General features: G+C 36.5%; 1 protein-coding gene across 1 annotated transcript in view; it reads left to right on the plus strand.

Annotated features, from left to right (window-relative positions):
- LOC145664181 (sodium/potassium-transporting ATPase subunit alpha-B-like) overlaps nt 1-12,756 on the plus strand; it is a 465,697-nt gene that overhangs the window by 240,490 nt on the left and 212,451 nt on the right. The window contains exon 6 of the mRNA XM_081730619.1: nt 12,487-12,739. Within this exon, the coding sequence (XP_081586745.1) occupies nt 12,487-12,739 (253 nt within the window). The remainder of the gene's footprint in view (nt 1-12,486; nt 12,740-12,756) is intronic.

A 12,756-nucleotide genomic window follows, 5' to 3' on the forward strand; every position in this document is an offset into this window, starting at 1 on the left:
TAACAAAGCTATAAGTGTTTTCTAGAAGCACTAACGATGCACTAACGAATGGTACTAATTTTATCATTAATGCTTGAAGTGGGGGGCAGTGTGAACTTGGTCCCTCCAAGTGTTTTTATTTATAACTCTTACACTAATGAAGCACTAACGTTAGCGGTTTTTGCAGTAAGAAACACTAACGATGCACTAACGATTGCACTAGAAAAGGTCAATAGTGCTTTTGAATTTGGCGGTAATTTGACGGAATGAAAAATTCCCCATGCATTTCTTATGGGAGTTTCGTGACTTATAATTGGCTATATCTACACTGATAGTGAACCACTAACGAAACTTTTAGTATTTTCTGGAAGCACTAACGATGCACTAACGAACGGTACTATTCTTTTCCTTATTGCTTGAAGTGGGGGGGCCAGCGTGTACCACTGTTTTGGCTCTAGAGCCTACACTAATGAAGCACTAACGTCACGGGTTGGTGCACTAGGAAGCACTAACGATGCACTAACGAATGACACTAGTTATTTCGTTAGTGCTTGAAGTGGGGGGGCAGCGTGAACTTGGCCCCCCAAAGGTTTTTTGCTTGTAGCTCCTACACGAATTAAGCACTAACATTAGGGGTTGGTGCACTAAGAAGCACTAACAATGCACTAACGATTGACACTAATTTTATCATTAGTGCTCAAAGTGGGGGGAGCAAGTTCACGAACGTATGAAAAATTTGTAAATCTTACCGTCATACGAAAACCTAAAAAGTAGATATAAATAAATAAATAAAAACACTTGGTGGTAAGAAGCCTAAATTTGCCATTTTATTATAGAGGAGTCAAATTGCTTCCTTTGATGCTTCTACTAGGTCTATAGATGGAATTTTGATACTTCTAGCGTTAAAAAGGAAGATAAAAATTAAAAAATACCATGTGTGGTCGGAAAATTGGACATTTTCCATACTCGTAGTATGTAAGAAATGACTGTAGACGTAGCTTAAATCTTAAACGTGATAGGCTAAGATTCTTTTGTTTATCCAAACTGGTAAACGTCGTACATGCAACGATGTAGGAACAGTAGCGGCTTTAACGGGTAGGCCTGGTAGGCACGGGCCTACCCAAAAAATTTAAAAAATATGTAAACGGTAAAAGATACAATAAAGAGAATATATTTCTCACTATTCATATTAATGGTAGATAATTATTTAACAAATAGCAACAACCACTACTGTAAAAGTAATTTCTACGGGTTAAGTTCCAAAGTTGGTTGTCCGTTTCAAGCAAAATTTTGAAAATTTACAGGTAAGAAATGGATAATTTCTTGTTTGTGTCCTTGATAATGTGTAAGGAGAGCAGAAGTTGTGTTTATTTTTATTTATGAGCGGTTATAAGCATGTAACTCTTTGGCAAGCAGAAGGAACTATTTCGCGCAAGGTTAACGCAAGGTTGGACTCTGGGAAAGTAATTAGCAATGTCCGGATTTCTATGTAACTACATATTTTCCCCTTCATATGTAGGTTCATCAAATCCTTAAATGTTTGTGATTCACACATATAGGGTGCTTCAACTCAAGTTTCATATTACATATTTTTTACATATTTTGACCAATATTACATATTTCTATGGTTCTACATTTTTTTACATAAAACTGTCTTAAAATTTTGCGTTTACTGAAATTTTAATTTAAAATAAATAATTCTTCAACTGTGTAAAGCTTGCATCTAGATTTAATTTTCTCATGTCTATCTTTTCGTTTCTTTACCGAAAGAGAAACCTCTCTCTCTTTTTTTAATTTGTCAAACCACATTTCGCAGAATTTTCGCCGATAACAAAAGAAATATAAGAGGAAACAAGTAAAAATCCTCCTTCCCTTTATTCTCAACTCTGGAGGAAGACAGATCATGTGCCTGGCTGTGGAAACACGGGTTTGGTCGTTTTTGCGAATAAAGTGTTGCATGGGCAATGCCCCCTTCGAAAAGACAAATGACCCCGCGCAATCCTTACGGAAATTGGATTTCAGTGGAATTGCTTGAAACCGTGATATGTTATAGATACCGTATAGTGTTCCTGGGAAAAGATCTCAATGGGTACAACCACAAATCACTTACCGTTCGGCCACTACAGTTCCACTTTAAAAAAAATAAAAACAACCGAAGATAACGACATTCTAGATTTCTATAAAAATGACTTAAACTGTGATATGTTGTAGATATTGTGATTCTGAGAAAAAGTCTTAATGGACAAAACCACCAATCGCTGATCGTTTGGCCTCTACAGGGCCACTTTTTTGAAAGCAGTCGAAGATAGTGATATATTCTGTATTTAGATGAATATGGCTGAAACTGTGATGTTGTAGATATTGTGTTCCTAAGAAAAAATCTCAATGGGCACAATCACAAATCACTGACCCTTTGGCCACTACAGGGTCACTTTTAAAAAAAAACAGCCAAAGATAGCGATATTCTGGATTTCGATTAAAATGTCTGAAACTGTGATATGTTGTAGATATTGTGTTCCTAAGAAAAAGTCTCAATGGACAAAACCACAAATCACTGGCCGTTTGGCCGCTACAGGGCCACTTTTTTGAAAACAGCCGAAGATAACTACATTCTGGATTTTTGTAAAAATAAATAAAACCGTGATATGTTGTAGATATTGTGATACTGAGTAAAAGTCGTAATGGACAAAACCACCAATCGCTGATCGTTTGGCCACAATAGGGCCACTTTTTAAAAGCAACCGAAGAAAGTGATATTCTGGATTTCGATGAAAATGACTGAAATTGTGATATGTTATAGATATTGCGTTTCTAAGAAAAGTCTCAATGGGCACAACCACAAATCACTGAACCTTTGGCCACTACAGGGCTACTTTTTTGAAAATAGCCTAAGATAACGACCTTCTGGATTTCTGTAAAAATGACTAAAACCGTGATGTGTTGTAGATATTGTAATCCTGAGAAAAAGGTTTACTGTGCATAACAACAATTACTGATCGTTTGGTCACTACAGGGCCACCTTTTTGAAAGCAGTCGAAAATAGTGATATTCTGGATTTCGAATAAAATGACTGAAATTCCGATATGTTGTAGATTGTGATCCTGAAAAAAGTCTCGCCCGGGATGTACTTGGACCTGAACCCACAAAGTGAGGGTAAATATATATATTTCCTGAAAGCTTGGGTGAAGGTAAGATCAAAACCGGTTATCAAAATTGGGGAGGTCTCAAGCATTCCGCTTGAGAACAGCACCTTACTCATTTTTATTAAAACCTTAAAGCGTGTCCATAAAGTCCGCTGCGACCCCGAAAAATCAGAAACGCTGAGACAGATATGAAAACAGAGAAACATGGTTTTCATCATTTCAAAAGTACAACATATGAAAGTAAAATAAATTGTCCCAGGCTCCCCCGCAGGGTCCCAGACAGGCTCCAACTCAAAATTTTTAAATGGAAATTAGTGTTAACTTGCATATCATGTGAAAGTTGGTGTTAAATAAAAGAAGATAAGTCTCTACTCTCTACGATAAGCCTGTGCAAAATAGTGGTGGGTCAAAATATCACCACAATCTTCATTGCAAAATCTATGGCTTCTCGTATGAACCTGAAACTGTGGGATAGGTGTAGAAATAAAAACACGGATATGTCATTATTTCAAAAGTATAATGATTTAAAGTTAAAAAAATGTTCCATGGTTCCTCGCAGGGTCCCAGACGGGGTGCAAATCAAAATGTTGAAATGGAAAGTGGTTCAAGTTGAATATCGTATGAAAGCTTATGTTAAGTGAAAGAAGAGGAAACAAGTCTCGACTCTTGATGAAAAAGCCTATGGCCACTCCTATTAATCTGAAACGGTGAGACAGGTGTGAAAGCAAAACAGCAAACTAGAATGTATCAAACGACATAACCAGCTGCCATTCTGCAATGCTTATGGACAGTCGAGACTTGTCCAATGTTCAATTCTATATCATTTAACACGAACTTTCACATGATGTGCTTATTTACTCCTCTTGGCATTTGAAACTTTTGAGTTGGACCCGTCTGGGATACTGCGGTTGAAACTGGGAGATTTCTTTTTTCTTTGATACATTCTAGTTTTTTACTCCTGTCTCACCGTTTCAGATTAATAAGAGTAGCCATAGACTTTTCAATGACACTTGTGTTGACATTTTGACCCACCGCCATTTTGCACAGGCTTATCATCAAGAGTCGAGACTTGTTTCCTCTTCTTAACGTAAGCTTTCATATGATACTCAACTTCAACTCCTTTCCCATTTCAGCATTTTGAGTTGGACCCCGTCTGGTACTTTGCGAGAGACCATGGAACATTGTTTACTTTCAATCATTATACTTTTGAAATAATGACATATCCCTGTTTTTGTTTCTACATCTATCCCACAGTTTCAGATTCATGAGTGGTCATAGACTTTGCAATCAAGATTGTGTTGATATTTTGATCCACCGCTATTTTGCACAGACTTATCGTAGAGAATCGCGACTTAATCTATCTTCTTTTATTTAACACCAACTTACACACGATATGCAAGTTGACACTCCTTTCCATTTAAAAATTTTGAGTTGGAGTCCGTCTGGGACCCTGCCGGGGATCCTGTGACAATTTATTTTACTTCAATACGTTCTACTTTTCAAATGATGAAAGACATTTTTTACTGTTTTCAATCTGTCTCACCGTTTCAGATTTTTCGGGGTTTCAACGGACTTTATGGACACGCTTAAAGATTTTAATATAAAATAAGTAACGTGCTACCCTGAAGCGGAATGCTTGAGACCTACCCAATTTTTGTAACTGGTTTTGATCTGACCTTGAACCAACTTATACATCACTTTCACTTTGTAGGTTCAGGTTCAAGTACATCCCTAGTCAGTAGACACAACCATTAATCACTGACCGTTTGGTCACTACAGAGTCGCATTTTTGGAAACAAATGGTAAGATTCCGGATTTCGGTGGAATTCGAAAAGCAGCCGAGTATAACGATGTTCTCGATTTCAGTAAGATTGAGTAAAACTGAGATATGTTGAAGATCTTATCATGCGAGAGTCTTAATGGACACAACCATCAAATTATGACCGTTTGGCTACTACAGGTCCAGACTTTTTAAAACAGCCGGATATAATGACATTTTTGATTGCGATGTGAATGAACGAAAGTGTGATATGTTGTAGATGTCGTGATCCAGAGAAAAATTGTCTAGGGCTTTTAATTGTTTTCATTTGTACCGCAAGATGAACATCTGAATGTTTTCTGTGCTTAAATTATGTTGGCCGCTACTCTCCCCATCCCTTTTACGAATTGTGGGATAGGACTTTTCAGGGTTTCATACAATTCTAAAAAATTCTGCTGTTTTAAAAATGTGGCTCAGTTGTTGCCAAATGGTCACTGATTGGTGGTTGTGTCCATTGAGACTTTTTTTCAGGATCAATTTGTTTCTACAACATATCACAGTTTCAAGCAATTACACCGAAATCCAGAATAATGTTACCTTCTACTCGTTTAAAAAGTTGGTCATATAGTGGCCAAACGGTCAATGCCTCTTGATACTTTTTCTCAGGATCACAATATCTACAACATATCACGGTTTCAAGCAATTCCACCGAAATCCAGAATACCGTTACCTTCAGGTCTTTTTAAAATATGGTCCTGTATTGGGCAAACAGTCAGTGATCGATGGTTATGCAAATTGTGATTTTTCTCAGGATCACAATAGTTACAACATATCACGGTTTCAAGCAATTCCATCGAAATCCAGAATATCACTGTCCTTGGCTGTTTTCAAAAATGTAGGCCTGCAGTGTCAAATACTCGTGATTGATGGTTGTGCTTATTGAGACTTTTTCTCAGGATCAGAACATCCACAACATATCAGAGTTTCAGTCAGTTTCATCGAAATCCAGAATATCACTATCTTCGGCTGCTTTCAAAACAGTGGCCTCGTAGTGGCCAAATGATCAGTGATTGGTGGTATGCCCATTAAGACTTTTTCTCAGGGTCGTAATACCTAAAACATATCACGGTTTCAGTCATTTTTACAGAAATCGAGAATGTCGTTATCTTTCGGCTGTTTTAAAAAAGTGGCCCTGTAGTGGCCAAACGGTCAGTGATTTGCGTTGTACCCATTTAGATTTTTTTCCCAGGAACAATATATCATGGTTTCAAGCAATTCCACCTAAATCTAATTTCCGTAAGGATTGCGCGGGGTCCTTTGTCATTTCGAAGGGGCATTGCCCCTGCAACACTTTTAACAGAAAACGACAAAACCAATATTTTCTACTTTGAAGTCATCTTTGCATCGGCAGAGTTTCGTTTCTATAAAGTGGCCCTTTTAGGGGATCCTTTTATGAAAAGGGGTCCTTTGCCCTCCTTAACCTATCTTCCGAAAGAAACATAAAAGTACGTGTCGATTTATTTTTGATCTAGTATACTATATAGGTGCCAAGTTTTAAGAAAATCGGAAGAAGACGAATCCTTGTTGAGCTATCTTCTTTACACTTTAACTTTTTTGACTTAACGGGATTTTGCCCCAAAGTGTTCGATTTTTAACCAATTTTGGCACAAGCAGGAATACATGCTATTTCGAAACTCAAACCGGGAACCTCGTGAATGATATCTTTGCCTCCTAGACTTCTCGACAACCGAGGTCAGTATTCAACCAGTAAAAAAATACTTTACTTTTTAGTATTCACAGAATAAACAGCCCATCTTCCATATTTATACGCGGTGTTATACCAGAAAAGAAGAAAGGAGAATATTTGAGAGACAGTAACGAAGATATAAAAACTGAAAGACGAGAAAAACCTTTTCCATTTTCTTCTTCTTCTTCTTCTTCTTCTTCTTCTTCTTCTTCTTATTATTATTATTATTATTATTATTATTTTATTTTTATTTTTATTGATATAATTGCAGTGCAGTGGGCATTAAAGTCCCTATGATCCTTTGTATTCTTGTGCCTCAAACCCTTATATCTTCTTGCCAGAATACTTAAAACTACATTCAGAATTTGCTTCGTTTTCAATAGGCTCAACTACAGTTGGAGAAAAATTTTCGAGTCGAGTCAAGTTTCAAATAAAACTCGTTCCAACTTGCCTATACTCATCTCTAAAACGCAGGATTCCAGCCAGTATTAGCCCGGGATAGGATACTTATATTTAAAAGATATAACAACCTTAGCAAAATGCAGAAGTATTTTAGTCTGAGAGAAAAAGTGAACGGAATCTCTAATTTCTAGTTCTATTAGTCTTGTAGCTCTCAGTCCGTTGAAAAAGCACTGATTGAAATATGGCCAATTAATTATGATTATTTTGTAGAACATTCCACTTTAATATCACAGGAAATTCATCTTCCGGCTTGCTTGGTTGTGAAAAATTATAGAGTATATTGCTATACTATGTAAAGTATGTGTACTGCCGCTGATTTGTGTCAACAATCAGAAACAGAAGTAAAAGGTAATTGTTTTCTATTAAGTCGGAGGTATAAATACTTTTATTTTAATAACTTTTTGTTTTAAAATCTTTATTCAAGTTCACACCCTTCCCCCTCAACATTGGTTACAGAAATGGAAGAACATATTTAGATTTTGATTGTTGATTCCAGTATATTTCAAGCATCATTTCTCGGATCTAGGCCTGTGCGATATGTCGATATATCGATATCGTCAATATCGATATTGACATATATCAACATTCAATATCGCAAATGTATCGACATCGATATATCATCCTGAATTTTTGATAACGACATTGGAAGGGGGCGAAGTACAGGAAGCCTCTACGTGCAATGGATGAAGAAATAAAACTTTCCTTTTACAGGAATGTCTTCTTTACGATAATTTTTCTATTACCACAAATTGCAATGTAAATAAATCCACTTGCTAATTTGCAATATTATATAGTGTAATTTCTTAGGTGTCAGAACTATTTTGTTCCCGGAAATAAAAAAAAAACAACAAAAAAGCACCTATCTAAAGCAACTGCTCCGAACTTTGAACTAGAATTTATAATAAGAAAGTTTTTTTATTCCTCCCTCTCGGAGATTTTAATCCCTTCTGGCCTTTGGGACCGCTCATTCATAAAAAGTGCACATGACCGCTATATACAGACATGATCTTAAGCAGACTCAGAGATTTTGGAAAGGGAACGAGTTTTTATTATTATTATTATTATTATTATTATTATTATTATTATTATTATTATTATTATTATTATTATTATTATTATTATTGTGATTACAACTATCGTCCTATCGCTTTATCTTGCATGAGAGACCCGGAAGTCTAGTGCGCCAGTACCTTATTCTGTGTTTTTCTCTCTTTCCGTTTCGTATGGATATTTGTTTTTGTGCTTTTAGGCTTTTATATTAAACCTTCACATTATGTAACATTTTCCTTTATGTGCGAGATTTTTTTTTGAAAAAGGGGGAAAATGCTTTCCTCTTATATCTGTTTTTTACCATTCATCTTCTTTGAACTGCTTAATTAAGATCATTTTGTAACTTATGTCATTAATTGCCTTCACGATAATAAAATCGTCATTATTAACAATTTATTTTATTCTCTTATTTGCAGTTTGCCACACTGATATATTTGTAACAAAATTGAGATTTGGTCCAGCGCCTTTCCAATTCTCAACCAACCCAACGTCCGAGCTTTTTGGGTTGCCTGCTATTGCAGGAAAAGGAGAATTGGAGGTGGTAATGCACTTTTGGAGTCGTCCATATAATGCAACCTGTGAAAAATGCAGGAAACGATTAAACCTCACTCTTACAATCGAAAATCCTTAATTGCCTCTTTAGCGCGTTTTCAGTATATTATGTGTATAAAATATAAACGTTGAACACTATTGCGTTATATTCAATATATGAAGAATGGCCTAACGTGGTTGCTCTATCGGTGAAGTACACTTAAGCACTGTCCTGAAAAGTGAGGAATCCAAACTTTATCAGCGTTTGATTTAGGTGTTAGCGATAAAACTGGATATTCCTGATGTAAGCAATAATCTCTTTCAGATGTTAATAGTAGATGCATGATATTTCATATATGAATGTATGGTAATTGCTCCTAGGCTGATGTGCTCAGTTCGAGCAACACTGAAAGTCTATATGTGCTTTTGCCTCCTTGAGAATATAGCCACGCATTTTTCACGGTCCAGAGTCTCCTATAAATATTTTCAACTAACGCCAATGGAAAATATATTGTGTTGATTGAATGTTTTAGGTTAACGATGCACAAAAAACAGTTTGAAAAATACTAATAAATTGGCAATTGAGAGTATTTTCGTTCGTTTGGCTTTTGCCAAGTTCCGCTTTAAAATCAAAAATACGTTAACGTTTCCACTCTATCTCATGTCTTATCAAGAGCTCGTTGGCACCAAAGATCTGGAAAACACCTTGCTGATCTCTTGAATACAACATACGAGGGGCGGATTCAGGGGGGAATCGGGGCGATGCTTCAAAGCAGGGGAAACTTTCTTATTTTATATATAAATAAAAACTATTTCAGAGTTTGGAGCTCTTAAAAGTAGCTCTAAGTAGCAGTATTACAACCCACATCCCCCACAAGTCCATCCTGGAACCGCCCCTGAAACATACATTGTTGTAAAACAGGAAATAAAGAGAAAATTAATGATTTCAGAATATTTTAATGATTGCTTTTCTCATAGAAAATGAGAAATGTTACAATCAAATAAGTGCTAGTTAAAATGTATTGTACACTCGGGTAAAAAAAAAAAACATCATGGAACCGTGGATCGGTTACAAATTTTTATATTTTTTTTTTCCAATACGCATAATATTTCGCCTCAGAAAGTTCTCTCTGCATTTCTGCACAAAAGGATAGAAGGTTCGGAGGGGGCGCAAAATATTACCCACTCTAACAGTTGGGGATATGAGCTAGTTTGTACTAAGATCAGACTTCAAACAGATTATTCCTCTAACCGTTGTAGATTGGAAGGTTTAAAACTCTTCATTCGTGCATAAAAAGATTAAAGATTCGGAGGGGTGAAAAATATTATACGCTTTAACACTTGGGAATATTACCTAATTTGTACTAACATTAGATTGAGGCCATATTACAGGTCTAATATAGCTATTGACAATATTACATTTTTGGCATTTGTCGAAATATCAAAAAATATTATAATTTCCATTGAGAAAGGCGTGCACCGTTTTCTAGATCTTCCACTGGGTCAGAAAAGTTTATATCTCTTTGTTCTTGCGAAAAAGGAGGGAAGGTTCGAAAGAGGGAGCAAAAAATTACCCACTGTAAAAGCTGAGAATCATCTAATTAGTACTAACAATAGTTGTATGAGATAAACTATTAATCTAATACATGGACAAAACAATAGTTTTATCGTTTGTGAAAATTACATAGAAAGAGTTATATTTTCCATTGAGAGGAGTGTGTCTGATTCTAGATCCACCACTGTAGACGAAAGGTTTGTATCTCTTCATACTTTCGCAAAAGAGGAAAGCTTCGAACAAGGCGCAAAATATTACGCGCTGTAACACTTGGGGATATTAAGTAGTTTGTACTAACAATAGACTAAAAGCAGACTATTGGTATATTATATTGATAGAAAAATACTCCTGTCATCTCATGTTAAAAAACACACAAAATAATTATATTTTTTCTTGAGGGGGCGCTGCCCCTTCTAGGTCAATCGCTGAACCACAGTTATACCAGGTTATCATAAAATAAGTATCGCTGTTCAGAGAGTTCTGGAGACGTAACCACTTGACAGAATGCAACCAAACCTGGTAGGAGTACATTTGGAAACATGAAGAAGCGATTGGCGTCGAAAACAAAATTAGTTCCAATTTTCGCCACCAGAGGTAATTGTGGCGCTGTACAACACCAAGTAAGTGCAGCATGGGAGAAAAACGACGACACTAGTGATGCTAAATGATAAGAAAGGCTGCAATTACCTCTCCTGTGTGTCTCGTGCCATTGGGAACTAATGTTATTAATACCCTCTGATCACTGGCGGATTTACGGGGAAGGGGCCTTTTGAACTGAAGAGTCTCTTTAAAATTCTTGGATATCTTACAAAAACGTAGTTAAATGTTAGTCATTTCCGTAGTCCCTAAAATGCAAGCTCCCTCCAAAATTCCAGGAAAACATTAGTGTTAAATCTCGCCTCCAGAGGCTATTGTGTTTCTGTTCAGTATTAAGTACGGTGAGTGTGGTATGGAAAACAAATAATATTGATATGCAATGAAACAAAGGCCGTAATTATGCCCCCGTGCGACGCGTGACATTCATTTTTACTCCTATTAATAACCCCATGATGTAGCGATGTGTTATTGAGCGATGATAATGATGTGGAGGTCCCTGAGCAAGGAGGATGCATGGCGACTAGTACCGTATAAGATGATGATGACGTTCTAAGGACGGGACCTACAGGGTAACATGGGATCCGACTCACGTGTGTCTTCACCGAAAATCGAACCCGGGATTCCTTGAACACAAGGCAAAGAGTGTGGGAAGAAAAAAGAAGCAAACATCGGATCACCAATTCACTTCTGGCACATGGTGGCCCTCAAACCCGTATCACCGAAACACATGCAGGCGTGACTAGTGTCGTTTCTCTTCCATGCTGCACTTACATGGCGTTGTACAGCGCCACAATTCCCTCTGGTGGCGAAAATTGGAACTAATTTTGTTTCTACACCAATCGCTTCTGCATGTTCCCAAATATGCTCCTACGGAGTTTGGTTGCATTCTGTCGAGTGATTACGTCTCCAGAGTTCTCTGAATAGCGATACTTATTTTTATGGTAACCTGGTTTTTCATCATTCATGCGGAAACGGATGAAAGAGCAGTAGGTGGTGCAAAATATTATCCACTATAACAGATGGTGATATTAGCTAGTTTGCACTAGCAATAGACTGAGAGCAAATTATTGGTTTAATATATTGACACAAAAGCACTTTAGTCATCACATCTCGTTGAAATAACAAAAAGAGTTTTACTTTCCCTTGGGAGAAACGCGTACTCCTTTCCAGTTTCGCCACTTGGCTATGGAAGGTGTATTATCTCTTGATTCTTGCGCAAAAGGATGGAAGGTTCAGATGGGGCGCAAAATATTACCCACTGTATCACTTGGGAATATTAGTTATTTTGTACTAATAAAAGGTTGATAACAGATTATTGGTTTTTATATCTATATCTATATTTATGTCTATGTATGTATGTATGTATGTATGTATGTATGTATGTATCTATCTATCTATCTATCTATCTATCTATATATATATATATATATATATATATATATATATATATATATATATATATATATATATAAAACTTCTATCGTCTCTTTTCGTTTAAATAAAACCAAAGAGTTACACCTTCCCTTCAGGGGCCGCCCACACTTTTGGATCCGCTACTGATTGTAAAACCCCAGTCTAACGTACGTTTGAATAAAGATTAATATATCACTTTTAATATCACTTAAATTTTGTGGTCTTTTATAAAATTATTATTTATTTCCAGATCGCTCTTGTGGTTCGTGATGGAGAAGAGAAGGAAGTGTCTGTTGAGGAACTTGTCATTGGTGATATTGTTAAAGTGCAGTTTGGCGATAGAGTTCCTGCAGACATCAGAATAATAGAGTGTCACAATTTCAAGGTAGACAATTCTTCCCTGACCGGTGAATCAGAGGCTCAGAAAAGAAGCACAGAGACTACACACGATAATGCACTCGAAACAAACAATTTGGCATTCTTATCCACAAATGCCGTTGAAGGTAGGCTACTTAGAACG

This window comes from Thermobia domestica, chromosome 11 (genome assembly GCF_964235325.1).
Source record: "Thermobia domestica chromosome 11, izTheDome1.hap1.1, whole genome shotgun sequence".
Lineage (NCBI taxonomy): Eukaryota > Metazoa > Arthropoda > Insecta > Zygentoma > Lepismatidae > Thermobia > Thermobia domestica.